At 35.9% G+C, this 20,642-nt stretch overlaps 1 protein-coding gene across 1 annotated transcript in view; it reads right to left on the bottom strand.

The window, feature by feature from the left end:
* EML5 (EMAP like 5) overlaps nucleotides 1-20,642 on the bottom strand; it is a 181,319-nt gene that overhangs the window by 69,821 nt on the left and 90,856 nt on the right. Inside the window, exons 15-21 of the mRNA XM_059373561.1 lie at nucleotides 19,686-19,791; nucleotides 18,048-18,141; nucleotides 16,993-17,093; nucleotides 10,325-10,527; nucleotides 9,602-9,713; nucleotides 8,190-8,317; nucleotides 2,308-2,449 (exon numbers count right to left, since the gene is read on the bottom strand). Coding sequence (XP_059229544.1) covers nucleotides 2,308-2,449; nucleotides 8,190-8,317; nucleotides 9,602-9,713; nucleotides 10,325-10,527; nucleotides 16,993-17,093; nucleotides 18,048-18,141; nucleotides 19,686-19,791 — 886 coding nt within the window. The remainder of the gene's footprint in view (nucleotides 1-2,307; nucleotides 2,450-8,189; nucleotides 8,318-9,601; nucleotides 9,714-10,324; nucleotides 10,528-16,992; nucleotides 17,094-18,047; nucleotides 18,142-19,685; nucleotides 19,792-20,642) is intronic.

Here is a 20,642-nt window from a genome sequence, read left to right as displayed (position 1 = left end):
GTCAGGCAGAAGGTGGGGGGGAAGCAGGCCCCCACTGAGCAGGGAGCCTGATGCAGGGCTCAATTCCAAGACCCTGGGATCATGACCTGAGCTGAAGGCAGAGGCTTTAACCCACTGAGCTACCCAGGTGTCCCTAAGACTGTATTTTAGATAAAAAAATGATAAAAGAAAAAATATCTGAGATACAAGAAGAAAATAGGAACAAAGAAATGTATAAGCATAGATAAACCTAAGTAAACACTGACTGCCTTAAATAATAATACCCAGTTGCCAGTTTAAAAATTCTTTAAAAAAATTAAAGACAGAACTACCACATAATGCAGCAATTCCACTCCTGGGTACTTATCTGAAGAAAATGAAAACACTTATTCAAAAAAAGGTGTATGTACCCCCATGTTTATTGCATCATTATTTACAATAATCAAGATACAGAAACAATCTTAAGTGCCCAATGATGGTAAAAATGGATAAAGAAAATGGTGTGTAAACATACACACGACAGAATATTATTCAGTCATAAAGATGAATGACAATTTGCCAAATACCATACCATCTGATATGTGGGATCTAAAAACAAAAACAAAAACAAAAACCAAACACACACACACACACACACACCCCAAGCTTATAGATACAAAGAACAAGATTAGTGGTTGCTACTGGCAGGTGGGCCAAGTGGGTATAGAGGGTCAAAAGGTAAAACGTCCAGTTATAAAATCAGTAAGTCATGGGGATATAATGTACATCATGATGACCATAGTTAATAAACTGTATTGTGCATTTGAAAGTTGTTAAAAAAGGAGATCTTAAAAGTTCTCATCATTGGGGCACCTGTGTGGCTAAGTGGGTTAAGCCTCTGCATTCGACTCAGGTCATGATCACAGGGTCCTGGAATCGAGCCCTGCATATGGCTCTCTGCTTAGCAGGGAGCTTGCTTCCCCCTCTCTCTGCCTGTCTCTCGGCCAACTTGTGATCTTTCTCTCTGTCAAAGAAATAAAATCTTCAAAAAAATAAATAAATAAAATAAAAAAATAAAGTAGATAAAAAAAGTTCTCATCATACAAAAACATTTTGTAACTATGTATGGCAATGGATGTTAATTAGATTTACTGTAATGATCACAATATATTTTATAATATATTTCACAATATATACAAATATTAGATCATTATGCTGTATACCTGAAACTGATATACTGTATGTCAATTATACTTCAATTAAAAAAAGAAAGTAAGTTAAACAAACAAAAAAAAATCTGAGGGGTATTAAAAGCAAGTATGTTCAAATTTGACTGATAAGGATTTCCGATAGCCTTGTGAAGAAAAGAATATTTGGTACCATGATTTCCTGTGTAGACAAAGGTATGACTGTGGTTTTGTGATTTTACTGTAAACCTTCATTTGGAAAATTCAATACAGAACCACTGAGATAATATTTGGTAATCTTTTCTAGTTCTCAGGGAGAAAAACCCACCAAAGAATGAAACATCCATAACTCAAGAGAGAGACAGAGAAAGAGAAGGGGCAGTGACTGGGGTTCAATTATTCTAGAGGTTGTGATTAATTTTAGATTTTTAGTTAAGTATAAATATTAAATATAGTAACACTAAAAAAAGAGAACAGACCCTAACTTTTAAGTCAATAGATGGAAATAAAAATAAATTACAAATTCATGTTACCTAAGTTCAACTTGGCCCTTATTATGGCCTGACAATCCTTTCCTTCATCTGCTGATTCTCACTTCTTAGTCACAATTTCCAAACTTTTCAACAAGAGCTCCTCCTACAATGCCTCCATGCTATAAAATAACATTCCCTACCAGTTAAGAAATTCAAAGTTATCTGTACATCCTTAATTGCCCTAGGTTAATAATATCTGCTTTGCTCTAAAAATGGCACCTCTTACCTCTCTATATGGACAGGCTAGCTTCATTTGATACTTACAAATGTGCTCAGTTCTGTTTCACCCTAAAATGTTCTCCCTTCAATTCTGCTACCTCTTTTTAAATTAAGCCCTTTTTTCTTAGTCATAAAGGGTGGAAAATTTAGCTTCTGTTTTCTTCCTACATTCCTGTATTTTTTCTTTTCCAACATAACACTGCAAACTGGCTCAGGATAGGTATGATCAGAGGAGGTGCCATAAAGCAAAGATTGGGTATAATTAATTTTCTTTATATATCATCATGAGTAAGTATACATGGAATAAATATTAAAAGTCTTTTTTATATACCTACTATTGCTTTCTTACATTTATGAGGGTTGGGAAATTGTGACAACTTATTCTATATTCAAGCCTGAGAGCCTCTTACCCTTTTTCAGTTTCCGGACAGCCAACATACAATGACTAGGAGAGAGATCCCATATTCTTAAGGTTTTATCATCACTTACAGTAGCACAGATGGGCAGATAAGGATGTGTAGCCAAACCCCACACCTCTCCTTCCATGTGTCCCTACAAAGAGAACACAGTTCAGATCAATTTAACCTAAATATATGTGTATTTAGAAGAAAACTACAGACAACAACTGATAATATATAATGATAGGATAATAAATACTATAGTAATCTAATAAAACTTTTCTCTTTATCTTTGGACTATACCTTAAAATGCTTTTGTTGATACAATTACAATTAATTCACAATTACACAATTACAATATAATCAACATAATCAAGTTAGTATCAAAATTAGTTTAAAAATCCTGAAATTTCACTGAGTGGAGAGATTAGGAATTGGCTGCCTTGGAATGTTAAAAATCGCCATACAGGAGGAACTCCGTGCATTCAAGAGTAAGGAGTGCTGTAGACCTACTCCCCAGTCAAACTGATGAAATTAAAAAAAAAAATTTTAAGGTCTCTGGAAATTGTTCCAAGGAGTTATGTATGACAAAAGAAATATTTATTCAAAAAATCTGCTAAAATCTGGTAAGAACAATGGTAAGAGCAATATTTTAACTGAAACCCACTCCTTTCCTGCCTCTTTCCAACTCACCGACTTGAAAAGTCCACACCAGCCGGACATAACCAAGAACACAGAGTAAGGGCACTCTCTTTCCCTACCCCCTAATCTATTGGGCTATCTTCTCAGAAGGAGCAGATGACTGGCATTTCATCTTGCCCCCAGCTACCTGCTAGAGGTTAAATCCTCGATGAACCCCCTTATTCTGAGATGGAGGCTCTACACTGGGAGTCATGCCACTAAGAATACAGGGGCTTTAATACAATCCAAGAAGACCTAAGGCTACTACTCCCCACTATTCCCACCCTAAACTGAGCACTCAGCTTCTAAAGCAAGGGACACTCAAAAAGGAGCACTCCATTGCTCTCACCCTCAACTCCAGAGCCTTGGATCAGAGATTGTGCCTGAAGGAAGAAGCCAAGCAGTAAAACAGCTCCTAATCTCTTCTCAAATGAAATGACTACATTATTACATAGTGTAGGAAAGTTTAAGCCTAAAGATGCTTTTGAAAACAATGAAGGTTATGATGAAAGGTACTTGGAGGTAACTGGTACTGGTACTGGTATTATTTATATAAGCTAAATAGAAGGCCAGTGAGTTTGTCCAACAGAACCAGGTTAATCTCAGGGGAGAATGCTTCAAGTCAAAATAAATCTCAAACATTAACCTAGGGAATGGATGTCCATTTTAGGGAGCCTGAATTTGATCAGTTTGATCTGTTGGGCAATTTATGCTCTGGGGCAAATTTTGAGAACAGCAGAGCAATCAGCCAGGATTGTAATGGACTTAGTGGCTGGGTATAGCCAGGGAAAAAGACTATCAAAGAGGAGAGAACACTTCCCGAATCATTTTATGGAGCCAAGGAGTCTGATAGCAAAATCAGACAGACATCACAAAGAAACTATAGACCAATTATCCCTTATATACAGTATGTGGATGCTAAAATCCTCAAAAGTAGCAAACGGAATCCAACACATACAAAAACAATCATACACCACAACCAACTGGGGTTTATCCCAGGAATGCAAGGTTGGTTTAAAAGCTGAAAACCAATTATTGTAATATCTTTATCAATAGAATAAAACAAAAACCATATGATCATCTCTCAATAGACAAAGAAAAAGCATTTGACAAAGGACATACTGTTTCCTGATACAGACTAGCATCAAACTAGAAACAGAAGAGTAATTCTTCAATCTGATAAAGAACATCTATGAAAAATCCAGTTAGCATTATGATAAGGAATCGTGACTTCAAGCCTCATCTGGGGTGTAGAGATTACTTAAACATAATGGTAAAATATTGGATGCTCCCTCCCTAAAATTAGAAACAAGACAAGGATGTTCTCATTACTTCCAGGCTACATTGTACTGAAGATTCCAGCCAGGATAATTAGGCAAGAAAAAGAAGTAATAGGCATTCTGATTGGAAAGGGAATAGTAAAACAATATTTACAGCTCTTATGATCTTATGTTGAGAAAATCTGAAAAATCTACTAAAAAATTATTAGAATAAATGAGGTCTGTTATTTTTAAAAAATTTTATTTTAAAAAAACAAAACTGTGAGATCTCTATATTGTGAACTATAAAACTATTGAAAAAAGTTAAAGATCTAAAAAGAAAAGAGAGATCCCATGTTCACTGATATAATTTAATATTGTTAAGAGATGCCACTCTCAAAAAAAAAAAAAAAAAAAAAGAGATGCCACTCTCCAAACTGATCCAGAGAATTCTACTACAAAGACTACTGTACATGTTTTTTCTTAATACATCTGAATGTACTTCTGTTGTGTACATACATCTACATACTTTTTTCATTCCAGTGTAGATAATCATACAGTGTCAGTTTCAGGTGTACAATAGAGTGATTCAGCAATTCCATATAGTACTCAGTGCTCACTCACCAAGATAAGTGTATTCTTTTCTTTTTTTCTAAAGATTTTATTTATTTATTTGTCAGAGAGAGAGAGAGAAAGCACACAAGTGCAGCAGAGAGGCAGGTGGAGGTGAAGAGAGAGGCAGGCTCCCTGCTGAGCAAGAAGCCTGATGTGGGGCTGGATCCCAGGACCCTGGGATCATGACCTGAGCCGAAGGAAGTGGCTTAACCCACTGAGCCACCCAGGCGTTCTGATAAGTGTATTCTTTTTTTTTTTTAAGGTTTTTTATTTATTTTTATCAGAAGGGGGGTGGGGGAGAGCGAGCACAGGCAGACAGAATGGCAGGCAGAGGCAGAGGGAGAAGCAGGCTCCCTGCTGAGCAAGGAGCCCGATGTGGGACTCGATCCCAGGACGATGGGATCATGACCTGAGCCGAAGGCAGCTGCTTAACCAACTGAGCCACCCAGGCGTCCCTGATAAGTGTATTCTTTATCCTCTTCATCTATACCACCCATCTTCCAACCATATCCCCTCTGGTAACCATCAGTTTGTTCTCTATAGTTAAGGTCTGGTTTTTGGTCTCTCCCCCACACTTTGTTCATTTGTTTTGTTTTTTAAATGCCACACGTGAATGAAATCAGATGGTATTTGTCTTTCTTTGATTGGTTTATTTTGCTTAGCATTATACTCTCTAGCTCTATCCATGTTGCCATCTAGCAAATGGCAAGATTTTTTTTTTTTTTAAGATTTTATTTATTTGACAGAGAGAGACACAGCAAGAGAAGGAACACAAGCAGCGGGAGTGGGAGAAGGAGAAGCAGGGTTTCTGCTGAGCAGGGAGCCTGATGCAGAGCTCCATCCCAGGACCCTGAATCATGACCTGAGCCAAAGGCAGAGGTTAAACTACTGAGCCACCTAGGTGTGCCTAGATTTCATTCTTTTTTATGGCTGAATAATAGTCGGCAGGCGTGTGTGTATATGTATCTATATACATCTTTTTTATACATTCATCTATTGATGGATACTTTGGTTGCTTCCACAATTTGGATACTGCAAATAATGCTGCAATAAACATAGGGTGCATGTACCTCTTCAAATTAGTGTTTTTGCATTCTTAAGTTAAATACCCTGTAGTGTGATTACTGAATCACGGGGTAGTTCTAGTTTTAATTTTTTGAGGAACCTCCATGCTGCTTTCCAGAGTGGCTGTCCCAGCTTGTATTCCTGCCAATAGTGCACAAGTGTTCCTTTTATTCCACATCCTTACCAATGCTTGTTTCTTGAGTTTTTTATTTTGGCCATTCTGACAGGTGGGATGTGACATCTATCTCCTTGTGGTTTTGATTTTTATTTCCCTGTATGTCTCTACACTTTTTTAAAATTTTATTTATTTTTATTTTTTTAAAAGATTTTATTTATTCATTTGACAGAGAGAAAGGTCACAAGTAGGCAGAGAGGCAGGCAGAGAGAGGGGGAAGCAGGCTCCCCGCTGAGCAGAGAGCCCGATGCAGGGTTTGATCCCAGGCGCCTGAGATCATGACCTGAGCTGAAGGCAGAGGCTTTAACCCACTGAGTCACCCATGTGCCCCTAAACTTTTAATTATTATAGTTTTATATTATCTCATTTCTAGCATGAAGTTTCTCAACAATTTCTGTACTATTTTGGTTTTTTTTTTCTAGATGATTTTTAAAAACTCTTCCCAGAATTTCTGAAAAATTTCATTTGGATTTGGTTTATGATCATATGAAATTTATAAGTTATTTAGATCTTTTAGATCTTTAGTAAAACTTTATAGTTTTCTTAACACTGATCTTGCATATTTTTCCTGGTTATTGTATAGTTTTCTTTTTCATTTCTTCAAAAATTTTTGGTTTTTTGTACCATATCTTCTACCAATTTTGTACCATATTTTCTAACTGATTATTGCTGATTTGAAGAAATGCTATTGATTTTTACATGTTGATTCTGAATCTCACTTTACAGGACTCCCCAATTTGTTCTCATGATTTTTCAGTTTATTCTCTGGAATACCCAAGATATAGGGTTATAATATCTGCAAATACTGACAGTCTTATCCATTTGTTTCCAGTGCTTACACTTCATAATGTTTTTCTGAATTGTCTAAGACATCACACACAATTTTGGACAATAATGGTCAGAATGGTATCCTTGTCTTGTTTCTGATATTTAGGAGAGAAACAACAGATATTTAAAATCTTACACACTATAATAAACATAAAAAATAATAGGATGTCATTTATCACTTCAAACCTTTTCTTACAATTATAAAATTGCCTGTGTTTTTGAAAAGTTCTGTCCATAGATTCATCTGTAAAAGTATACTTGTACTGATATTTTCTAAGAGATCATAAACATGTTAAACACCATGACTCCATCATCTTTTTATTTCAAAGGAATATTATGTGACTGAAATTCAAGAGTAAGACATGAAGTTTGGACAATAAATATACAATGTTTTGTTATTTGCTTACGAATTCCCCTTGGCACATTACATTAGGATTTTAAATTAACATTAAAGTATGTGCAGTGTTCTTGTCTATGTGTGCTCCGTGTTGTTTTAACAGAAGTGAGGTGGGAGGAAAGTGGGGTTGGAGAAGAAATGTCTGTAATAAGAAAGAACATAATTCTTTTTCAGAATAAAAGGTAAGCTCAAAATTGGTGTTACTATATAGAGTTGCAGGACTGATTTTCAGTAGGGTAGATCCTACCTCATTTGCTGTGTTCTATGCTATTGATTTGTCTTCCTACTTTCAGAAAAACAATACATATAGGAAATGTACAACTAAAAACTTAATACAGCATTCCTGATAAAAATGTTAAGGATCATCTGATCCTGCTCCTTCATTTTATATTTCTACCATACAAAAGTTTACATTGCTAGATTTTTAATATTAACATTTTCACTGACAAATGTTTTCAGCAATAAAATTTTTAGCTTATGTTCATTTATTCTTTAAGTTAGAAACTTAATGAAAATAAAGACTTTCAAATAAAAACAACTGCCTGACATTCAACAAATATACTTCAAAGAAATAAAAATAAATATGAAATAAAGTGACTTGCTTTAAGTAATTACAACTGTTTTTTCTTTTCATTGGTTTTTTCTTTTACAATAAGAAATTACTTAAAATAATGGCAGTTACTCCACATGATAACATGAGTATTTATTTACTGGTATCTACTCAGCTATAATTAAATTAAAAATTTTTTGGTATGTATTATCAAATATTTCCCTAATTAATTTAACATTATTTTCCACTACTATTTATTTTGGCTCCTAGGTATTAAATCAATTGCATACAAAGAAAAAAACATATATTATCTTTTCAAATTACCTGGACCAGAAGTGTTATTGGGCCACTTTTATCCACTTCTAGTATTTCACCATTCTTTGTGCCAACTAAAATATGACCATGTCCTAATGATATGGCACGTATAGATGGGTTATCTTCCAAGAGAAGACCTGAAATGTTAAATGAAGATATTCTTCTAGGTATAAAGTTACTAGAACACAAAGATGTATATATTGCCAATGATGCTCTTTTGACAATTAAAATCATATTACCAGGTTGCTTTCCCCTGTATTTTAAATATTCTAATAAATGCACTGCAGTTTCCCAAACCACTCAATTTGCTAATCTCTACATACTACAAATCCCTATTATCCCAGATCTTTTACTACTGTTCTGTTGACTGTTTCTTTTCCTCTTATATTTAGGTATTTGCCCCTCCCCATTCACCTCCTTACCTTCTTTGAGCACCTACAATATTCTGGTTAGTAATTTTAATTCAACTTAAGATTGATTCATTTATGTAGACTGTGTCCTAGGAAGGCTTCAGAGAGGTAACTGGTAAACATAGCCAGCTCCTGCTCTTACAGAGCATACAATGAAGAAAATAGACCCTCTGTGAGGAGTGTATTGAAACAGGGCAATTGTAAGGGAATTTTCCCTTTCTTGAGGGGTAGAAGGGAGATGGAAGTGGAAGAAATCACCTTATTGAGATCTGAAAATGAGTCTGTGGTCAGGTAATTGGAAGAGGCAAGAGGGAGGAGAAAAGGCAAATTTTAGGCCAAGTAATAGCATACAGAAAGGCCTGGAGGTTACAGAGAATGTGATGTAGTACCTTAACACATTGATGAGAGGGTAAAAGGAAGGGCATGCAAGGAGAGACAGGAAAGGTCAACAAAACACGAATGTGAAACAAAATGCCAAGCTTAAAAACAAATTCTTGACTGGTGGTAAGTGTGATGCTCATGTGTCAATTTTCTCTGAAACATTAAAAATGATCAAAATTACCATGAATAATCTTGTGCTTTGTTAATATTTTGCCATCTTTATCAAAGAAAATAGATTTTTGAAAGGACAGCAAGAATTGGGCTCTAGTTAAATGGCTTCTCCCATCAAATTCTGATGTCTATCCAGTAAAGAAGGAAAAATGTATTCTATGTTCTCCACCTCAGGGACCATATACGTTAATGAGTAATTAATAGCTTATCCTACAAAGGGAATTAAATTTAAAATCATCTTTATTTTATTTATTATTTTTTTGAAGATTTTATTTATTTGACAGAGAGAGAAGAAGAGAGCATAAGCAGGCAGAGCAGCAGGCAGAGGAAGGAGGAGGAGCCGACTTCCCACTGAGCTGAGAGCCCGATGTGGGTCATGATCCCAGTACTCTGGGATCATGACCTGAGCTGAAGGAAGATGCTTAACCGACTGAGCCACCCAGGCACCCCTCAAATCACCTTTAGATCCTGGTGCCAAAGCAGCTCTTTTGATAGCATAGGTCTTGAGACATCTTTCAAAGGAGTCATCCCAAAGAGCTACTACACCATCTTTTCCTCCAGTTACAAATCCCTTTGAAAGTAAAATCTTCAAGTTAATAAAGATCTAAATATTTCTAAAAATAAGAATCTTCCTTATGTTGAAAAATTCTAGAGGAAAGAACATTAACAGCTAAAAGTTATAGCTTGTAAGCAAATTAGCATAAAAATCAATTGTGTTTTTTATATATTAGCAAGGAATCTGCAAAAATATTTACAGGAACAATATTTACACTGAACAATCTACTTTTAGGACAGAACTTTAAGAACAAGGTTTGTAATCTGTAAACATAAGGTAGTTCTAACACTTTCAACAAGATACATATTTTCTCTTGGAGGCTTTATAATCCCATCCTTCATATAAACAGAGGATCACAGGATATGGTGATAATATGGTCAAATAATTGCTGACTCATAGAAAGAATTAATAAATATTAAGTTAAACTTTTTTTTTTCCAAGGCAGACCCATTTCAGTGTGTTCAGGAGTTTGAAAAAGGAATAAAAGAAGGTAGGAAGACTCTGGTTCACAGATTATTAATGAGTGGCTCTGCTTAGCAGAAAGACAATATTCCTTTACTTGTGAAAATGCTCTACAATCCATGATCAAATTACATTTAACTTAAAAATATCTATAGAATACTTACTTTTTCCAATGCATGCATACTAAACACTGGCCCATCATGTGCTTTAACTGTTTTCACAAGAAAGACATCTCTCCAGATACACACGTCTCCTGTGGATGTTCCAGAAAAAGCCATCTCTTCTGTCCATCCATACACTGCACACATCATTGTGTCATTTTTCCCCAGTGTGCCTACATAGCCTTTTCTTCCAATCAGTCCTCCTCCTGGTTCATGAAAAATATCACAGAAGTACCATTTTTTTAAAATTTTTTTATTTTTTATAAACATATATTTTTATCCCCAGGGGTACAGGTCTGTGAATCACCAGGTTTACACACTTCACAGCACTCACCAAAGCACATACCCTCCCCAATGTCCATAATCTCACCCCCTTCGCCCAAACCCCCTCCCCCCAGCAACCCTCAGTTTGTTTTGTGGGATTAAGAGTCACTTATGGTTTGTCTCCCTCCCAATCCCATCTTGTTTCATTTATTCTTCTCCTACCCACTTAAGCCCCCATGTTGCATCACCACTTCCTCATATCAGGGAGATCATATGATAGTTGTCTTTCTCTGCTTGACTTATTTCGCTAAGCATGATATGCTCTAGTTCCATCTATGTTGTCGCAAATGGCAAGATTTCATTTCCTTTGATGGCTGCATAGTATTCCATTGTGTATATATACCACATCTTCTTGATCCATTCATCCATCTGTTGATGGACATCTAGGTTCTTTCCATAGTTTGGCTATTGTGGACATTGCTGCTATAAACATTCGGGTGCACGTGCCCCTTTGGATCACTACGTTTGTATCTTTAGGGTAAATACCCAATAGTGCAATTGCTGGGTCATAGGGCAGTTCTATTTTCAACATTTTGAGGAACCTCCATGCTGTTTTCCAGAGTGGCTGCACCAGCTTGCATTCCCACCAACAGTGTAGGAGGGTTCCCCTTTCTCCGCATCCTCGCCAGCATCTGTCATTTCCTGACTTGTTGATTTTAGCCATTCTGACTGGTGTGAGGTGATATCTCATTGTGGTTTTGATTTGTATTTCCAGAAGTACCATTTTTAAAATGTATAAAATTCTAAAGTAATAAAATTTCTTTCCTACTGTAATTGTTTAAATCTGTAATAGTATGGAGACTTTCAAAGAAAAATAAAGTTCTCTCAATCAGCGACTTGCCTGGCTAAGACAGCCATACCATGGCAGCTTTTAGGCCACAGCTCTTTGGATAAAAACATGTATACTAAATCAGCTTTGATCAATTCTCAGCACTTCTGATTGTTCTTCAAAATTTTTATTATGACATACTTAAGAAAACAGAAAGATATAAAAAAATAATATAAGAACGCACACAAAATTACTAAAACCAAGGCATGATGCCAATCCCATTTCCCTTCTTGACCCTCTACTATTGTGAATGGGCTATTGACTACCTTCATGCATTCTTTAATACATTTTACTACTTATTTGTAAATTTTTAGGCAATAGGTCATATTTTTCATGTTTTAAGATTTTCTATAAATACCATTTTATGTACAGTTGACCCTGAACACCACTGGTTTGAACTGCACACAAGTCCACTTTTACACATTATTCAATAGACACAGTACTCTAAATGTATTTTCTCTTCCTTGTGATTTTCTATTTAATATTTTCTTTGCTATATTTTACCTTATTGTAAGATTACACTATATAATACATATAGCTTACAAAATGTGTGTTAACTGACTATGTCATTGGAAAGGCTTCGGGTCAACAGCAGGCTATTAGAATTATTTGGGGGAGTCAAAAGTTATATGCATATTTTTGGGGCCCCCCGGGTGGCTCAGTGGATTAATCTGCCTTCAGCTCAGGTCATGATCCCAGGGTACTAGGATGGAGCTCAGTGTCAGGCTCCCTGCTCAGCAGGGAGTCAGCTTCTCCCTCTACCTTTGCCCCTTCCCCTGCTTGTGCATGTTCTCTCACTCTCTCTCAAATAAATAAAAATATTTTTTAAAATGTTATATGTGGATTTTTTACTATGCCGGGGGTCAGCATCCAAACTCCCTGTGTCATTCAAGGGTCAACTGTATTCCTTTGCAACTTGCTTTTATCACTAATAATCCACTATAGAATTTTATATATGTTGATTTGTACCTCTAGAATATGCATTTTCATAACTATATAAACATTCCATTATATGAACCTAACAGTCCGTTCATTTTCCTATTAATGGGCACTTAAGTTGCTTCCAAGCATTTGCTACTGAAAACAATGCTGATTTAAATATTCCTATAAAGGTCTCTTCTATACAAATGCAAGAGATTCTCTAGGAGTGCCTAGAAATGACCACAGGGTATGTGCAAAAAGGAAAGCATATAGATGAGAGGTATCATCTGTTGCCAAACTGTTCTAGAAAGTTGATACATCAACTTACACTTCCATTAAAAGGAGATCTTGTTTCCCACCTTTCAGGAACATTTGGTATTGTCAGACTGGGGGATATGAAATACCAACTGAATTTTTTTTTAAAGATTTTATTTATTTCACACAGAGAAACAGTGAGAGAGGCAGCACAAGCAGGGGGAGTAGGAGAGGGAGAAGCAGGCTTCTCACCAAGCAGGGATCCCAATGTAGGGCTCAACCTCAGGATCATGACCCAAGCCGAAGGCAGACACTTAACAACTGAGCCACCCAGGTGCCCCCCAACTGAATTTTATTGTTGTTTTAATGTGCCTTTCTTTGATTATTAATGAGCTTTGTCATATTTTCCTATTTTTATTGGCCATTCATTACCTATTGATATCTTTTGCCCATTTTTTCCCAATTGAATTTATTCATATATATATTCATATATATATATCTATATATATCTATATATATGTATAGATATATATATATATGCATGCACCAGGCACTATTCAAGGCACTGGGGTAGAGCTACAAACAAAACAGACAATAAAATTCCCTGCTCTGCTCCCTGTTCGAGGCAGCGGGATCAGCAAGGGCCCCCAATACAGTAATGTGAAAGAAACTTCAAAGAACAGTTTCAGAGGTCAGCATGGTATAGCAAAGAAAATAAGGGTGGAAGTAATGGGAGATGAAGCCACAGAGGTCAAAGGCAGTTATAGGCCATCTTAAGAATTTAACTTTTACTCTGCATGTGATGGGAAGTGGTTAGTGGAATAAAATCTGGCATATCATATATTAATATGTTCATTCTGATTTCTGGTTTGAGAGTAAATCAGAGAATGGCAAGGAAGAAAAGAGTTAGATGGCTATTTCAGCCATCGGGGCAAATGATAACGGTGGCATAGACCAGAGTGGTAACATGGAAGATGATGAAAAGTGGTCATATTCCACATGTATGCAGAAGACGGTCCTTTTTTTTTTTTTTTTTTTAAAGATTTTATTTATTTACTTTAGAAAGCAATAGAGCATGAACAGGGGAAGTGGCAAAGAGAGGGAGGGAAAATGTTAAGCAGACCCTGAGTACAAAGCCTGACATGAGGCTTGATCTCATGACCCAGAGATCATGACCCAAGCTGAAATCAAGAGTCAGATGCTTAACTGACTGAGCCACCCAGACACCCCTGTCTTTTCTTAATGTAGCAGCCAGAGTAGTTCATGAACTTGTTAGGGTAACTAAGTAGAGTGGAAAGGGGGGAAAAAAACCCTAACAGGTTTAGATTTCTCTCAAAAGAAGGAGAAAACACATTGTAAAATGAACATGTAAACAGTCTAAAGGTATTATAGTAGGTATATAAGAAACTGATTAGCAGCTTGAGGGTAGAGCTGAAGGGGGGGGTTCATCTGGTTTTATTTAAGATGGAGAAATAACCCCATACTTGTATGCAGAGTGAAATAAAGAGGGAAAAGCAGTGATGTAGGTAGGGGAGGAAGGGAAGAAGCACTGGACTGATGCTCTTGAGTAGATGAGAAGAGAAAGGATCTAGTACACAAGTGAAGGGACTGGCTTTCACTAGAGCATAGTCTACCTGGAGTAGGTTGTCTCTCCTACTGGAGAGACCTGGCTGTGGGCCAGGTCCTGCCACCGTTTTTGTACAGAGCGTACAGGTTAGCACTGTGAGCTACAGAAGCCATGCCTGTTTCCTTTTCCACTCCTAGAGCCTGCCTTCCTGACAAATGGCTGCCAACTAGCAGCTGCCCAGGGTCTAAGCTGGTTGCGATCTGCAAGTTGAAGACGTTGCAAATGGCAACTGCTAAGTAAGTACCTAGCAGTAGAATTATTTAGGAGTTGCCTTAACTTTGGCTAGCTGCCCAAAGTGGGAAGGGAGAACAACACAGTAGGACCTGTGTGTCACTGGGGCATGACTGTGGTTCCTCCAGCCCAATCCGCAAGTCCCTTTCACTGCAACAAGTTGATCTTGGATACAATGTCTCCAGTTCATGGCAACTGGGTAGAAAGCAGGGTAGGAGTTTTCTCTCTTGTTCCTTAAGTATTTACATAATTTTTTTTTATTATGTCCCTTGGGTCTGGGGAGTCTAAAATATTTGCTGTCTCACCATTTACAGAAAGAGTTTGCCACTGCCAATTTAAATTATCAACTGGGTTTTCTGATAGACATAGCATAACATATTCCTATTGTACCAGGTCACATCATCACTGCACTCAAAAACTTTCAGTGGCTGCCTGCCCATACCAACCATGGAACAGAGTTCAAATTTCTTAGAGGTCAGCTTAATAATTTATGAGTTGGAATTCTCAAAGCCTAGTTCTGAGACAGGAGGTAAGATGCTCCCTTCTAGCCATCTTTACCTAATTTACATAAAGTTATGCATTTATCTGAGCACTTACTCAGATTAATAAAGTGGTTAATTATTTTCTCACTTGTCTAGTGAACTCTGAATCAGAACCCCAAAAGTGAGGAAGGTTGAAAGGCACATCAAAGTTTTAACATTTATCCTTATGGTTCAGTTTTAGGTCTACTATATGACTAATCAAACTTAAGGAAAAAAGTCATTCAATTGCAAATCTATTCATTTTTTTTTAAAATCGTTTTATTTATTTATTTGAGAGAGAGACAGTGAGAGAGAGCATGACGAGGAGAAGGTCAGAGGGAGAAGCAGATTCCCTGTGGAGCTGGGATCCCTATGTTGGACTCGATCCCGGGACTCCAGGATCATGCCCTGAGCTGAAGGCAGTCGCTTAACCAACTGAGCCATCCAGGCGCCCTTTTTGTAAAAAAACATTTTATTTATTTATTTGAGAGAGAAATCTCTTCATTCTAAAACTATTTACTTTCTTTGTCTCTTATTTCAAAGAAATTTATAGGATTTTGTTTTGTTTTTCAAGACAGAAATAATAAGCATTACTTGCTTGGTATTTGCAATTCTAAATAAATGAGGTATTCCAAAATTTTATTAAATATATGGGAATAAAAATGTGAAAATACTCTTTTACTTTGTAAACATATATACACTATGATTTGATGAGTTTGTGATAAAGTATTAAATCCAAGCGTGAATTTGAAAGTAACCTCAACTTGAGAAATCTCTTTACTAAAACTTTTTCTTATTTATGTTTTACTTCTTCTATATTTGTGTATTTAATCTGCAAGTTTTAAGTATGCTGGGACTTTGATATCAAACTGGTGGAATTTATAACTGTACTACTATTTTATTCAGAAAAGAGACATTTATTTTAAAATATTAACTTCTTCCACAGCACCTAATTTACAGTTACAATGGACTGAAGTTATACAACCTTTGTTTTCTGTATTATTTTATAGCATATAAAGAATTTTTGCATTTTTCGTTTTCAGTCTGTACTAAAAAATGTCTTTAACAGAAGAAGAAAGGAGTCTGAACATCACTTGATTTATCTCATAAGTTAAACACTTTTTAAAAAATTCTATTTATTTGAGAGAGAGAGAGATACCTTGAGCTTAGGGGTGGGGGAGGGGTTCACAGAAAGGGGAGGGAGAAGCAGACTCCCTGCTGAGCAGGAAGTCTAACACTGGCCTCAATCTCACAATTCCAAGACCATGACCTAAGTTGAAGGCAGCCACTTAACTGACCAGCCACCCAAGCTAACCCAAGTTAAACCCTTTTGAAAATATGAATATTACATTAATGTAGCCAAAATTAATGTCACTATTGTAGACAAAAAGTCAATCGTACATTTGTTTAAAATATATCAAGACAGTTATGAATCATTTGAAAAAACAAATATTTTGGATAATTTTAGATTTTCATAAAAGATGAAAAGATAAGAGAGTATTCTTGTATACTCCTTGCCCAAATCCCCCTAATGTTAACAACCTACATTACTGCAGACTAAGAAACCAACATGTTTTTTTTTTTTTTTTTTTTAAAGATTTTATTTATTTATTTGTCAGAGCGAGAGCGAGTGAGAGCGAGCACAGGCAGACAGAGTGGAAGGCAGAGTCACAGGGAGAAGCAGGCTCCCTGCAGAGCAAGGAGCCCGATGTGGGACTCGATCCCAGGACGCTGGGATCATGACCTGAGCCGAAGGCAGCCGCTTAACCAACTGAGCCACCCAGGCGTCCCAGAAACCAACATGTTTGATGCATTTCTATTAACTGAATTCATTTCACCTGTTTTCCATTAACGTCTCCTTTCTGTTCCAGGATCCAATCTAGGATACTGCATTGCACTTAGCTAAATCACTTTTGAAAGTAATAATTTCTTTCAAAAGAGTAAAAAAGAAGCATTTCCTTACCTGCTCTATGCCAAAATTTCACGTGTTTAATTCCAGCTGTAATTAATTTATCAGGCACGTAGGGGTTCATCTTTACAACAAAAATCTTATCTTTACTTCCTCTGAAAAAAATACCAAAATGTTTTAACTCTAAAGATAAATCTCTCCTATAATAATCTTTTGCCTAATCCATACCCTATTGTGATTACTTCACTACTGAATCCTTTGCCTACATCTCTCTCAGGTTTGGGCTATATTATCACGCATTTGTACATCTGTTATCTTGTCGTAATTTTAATTTAATTCTTCTCAACATAATCTTTAAACATAGGAACAGTGAGAACTGAACTTCTTTTGGATAGCACCTACTTTGGTACTGTGACTAGGGAATTGTAACATGAATCAGTTAAAGAAAAAATTTTTATAATATTTTGTTACAGCTTAATATAGCCATTCCAAACACAAAATTCCTTTCAAACTATCTTTTATTTGCCATTGTTTATGTACTGAAAAAAAGCATTTATCTCTATTTTAAAAGTGCTTTATGTCACACATTAAGGAATAGGACGTTAAAAAATAATCTGACAGTTGACTACTTCCTCCTTTAAAGCAATTGTTAATATTTTTTATTATAAAAATAATACATGCTCATTTTAGAAAATTTAGAAGATGGAAAATGTGAGAGAAAATATAATCTATAGCTTCTTTGTGATATACAGGTGTATGTGTCATCTGTCACTCAAATATTTGATTTGAGCATTTCCAATGGCCACATTGTAGATTACCATATAGTAGAATTTACTGTATAGAATTCTTTCCCCATAAATGAAGAGTTTAGATAAAAGCTACTTCCAATGTATTATTACAGTAAAAGCAGTTTCACAAGGGATAAACCTACCAATGAATTCTCAAATCATTGGTCTTTTTACCAGGATTATACTACTTATTCAATGGTAATAAAGATGACAGCAATTTTTTTTAAAAGGTTACATATTTGATTTCAATAGTGTTTTAATAGAAAAAGTTTTAAAGTAATTTCATTATTTTGCCAATGTGCTATCAAAATTTTCCCCCACCTTGTTACTGAAAGTTTCTCTCCTTTCTTCCAGTCCCACAGCACAATGGTGTGACTATCATCTATTCCAACTGAAGCCAAACGTTTCCCATCAGCTATAAAAATTAATCAGAGAGAGAGACAGACTGACCATTAACATTCAGAAGATAAAAAATCTAAAAGAAACCCTAAAACCTACAGCACCATTTAAAATTTTATAAAATGATGTTAAATGTTAGGCATGCACACATATAGCTATAAAAAGAACCAGAATTTGTAAGCAGGGGAAGAACAATTTCTCAATGCATCTAAACATTGTTGACATTGTCTCTTACTTCATTTTCCTTATTTTCCCACCAGATTAGAATGGGGGAAGGAAGAAGTTTAAGTGGAAAAAGATTTTAAAATGAGAAGGAAAGGAAAATAAAGAAAATATTTACTTCAATTAAATTTACTGTCATAACTCTATTTTGATATAGGACTCAGTGATTATGAAAAGTTAATTGAATGGAAAAAGATTTAGGTTACAACTGCGTTTCATCATTAATAGGACTGTTTTCAGTGACGGTCAACTATATTATTTGTTACTATTACCAAACAAGTAATGAAGTGTTGGACAAATGATTGAACTAAGTAAGTCATGCTGACAGCTGTGCACATGTTTACAAGTTGAAAAGGCCCAAACTAGTTACACACTGGCCACTCTGGCACTTTTTGCAAACCTCAATTGTTTCATTATCAATACTAGTGATATTTTTCTTACTGACTCCCTCAGTTTGCCATTAATCTTATTTCTTGACTTTTAGAAGATCCTTAAATGCATATTTATGCTTCTTCCCAATAACTCTCATTTTAGTAAGAGCTGCAGAAAGTACAAATTTACTGTTTCCTAAAATGAAATCTTCTATCAATGGCATTTCTCCCCTCTTCCCAATCCACAGCCTGGCTTTCATTGTAGATCTATGTGTATTTGTTAAAAATTTTTTAAAAAATATTTCATTGAGAGAGAACAAGAGAGTTAGAGAATGTATGAGTAGGGGCAGAAGGAGAAGCAGAATCCCCACTGAGAGTGGAGCCTGACGTGGGGCTAGATCCCAGGACCCTGAGATTACAACCTGAGCTGAAGTCAGATACTTAAGCAACTGAGCTGCTCAGGAGTGCCTAAACTTTTAAATATACAGGAAAGAGCTAAAATCGCTTAAAATTATTTTTATAAGATAGCTTGGATTTGTTACTTCATAGAAAAGTTACAAAACAAGTATTTCAGAGTTAACCTCTTTCCTTCTTAGCTTTTACCCTAAATATTTTCATTTACCCTGTGACTGTAAATTATTACGTGACATTGGGGTTTGCCTAAAGTGGGAGTTACATAACCACTAGTGGGTAGGTAATTCTAGTGGGTTTTAGATGTTATATGGACATTTAAAAATAGAAACATATTTATATTAATGGGTATTAAAAATAATACTCATTAACTTATAAGCCAGCCAGCACACCTACACTCTCAGCCCTGACTGGTTAGGACAATAGCATGCACATTTGAAAAAAACTGTGAAGGTCATAGCTAGGTGACAAGTTTAGGTAATACCAATTTAGACTATAATGCTATATATCACCTCTGCATTTTGATTATTCTTACTGAGACAGAAAACATCCTTACCTGAGAAATCAACAGCACAGACACCATATTGGTGACAGCCCTTTAATACTGACAATGGTTTAATGGTCTCTGTATCCCATATGTGAATTGAGGGATCTCTACCTACCTACAATAGAAAGAATTATAAAACTCATATAATTATTTTCTTATTTATTAAAAGGAAATAAAACAGATTTTACAGACTTTGGCTTGTTATAGGCATTTATCAAATAAAAAATATAAGGCAGCTCATGCATGTGACTGACATTTTTTTCATATATATATTTAATTTAAAAATTTGTATGTATTTTAAAGATTATTTACTCATTTATTTGACACTGAGAGAGAAAGAGAAAGCACGCACGCACACAAACAGAAGGAGAGAGAGAAGCAGGCTCTCTGCTGAACGGGGAGCCCAATGTGGGGCTATCCCAAGGACCCTGGGATCATGACCTGATCCAAAAGCAGATGCTTAACCATTTAACCTACTGAGCCACCCAGGCACCCCTTTCTTATACGTTTTGAAATGCTAATGAGACTAGGCTCAGTGTTTCTAGAAATGTGCTACAAGACTCACAAATCTGGTCCTATGCATCACAGTAAGGATAATGCTTACTGAGTGCCTATAGTTGGCTGTGTTCCCATGCTAGATACAATGAGCAAAAGACACTCAGGAAAATTTTGCAAACTCATTAGGAAAGCAAGATATTTTCAGTTAAATTAGAATATCTGATAACATAGGCTTAATGAAGTTGAAAAGGTTATAAATCTGGAGGTGTCTTCGGGCTTAAAATGAGTTTCTTGGAGGCAACATATAGATGGGTTTTGTTTTTTTATCCATTCTGATAGCCTGTCTCTTTTGACAGGGTCATTTAGCCCATTGACATTCAGGGTAACTATTGAGAGATATGAATTTAGTGCCATTGTATTGCCTGTAAGGTGACTGTTACTGTATATGGTCTCTGTTCCTTTCTGATC

This window comes from Mustela nigripes, chromosome 13 (genome assembly GCF_022355385.1).
Source record: "Mustela nigripes isolate SB6536 chromosome 13, MUSNIG.SB6536, whole genome shotgun sequence".
NCBI classification, from domain to species: Eukaryota; Metazoa; Chordata; class Mammalia; order Carnivora; family Mustelidae; genus Mustela; species Mustela nigripes.
The sequence above is the reverse complement of the archived record's forward strand: the minus strand, read 5'-3'. Positions and strand labels throughout refer to the sequence as shown.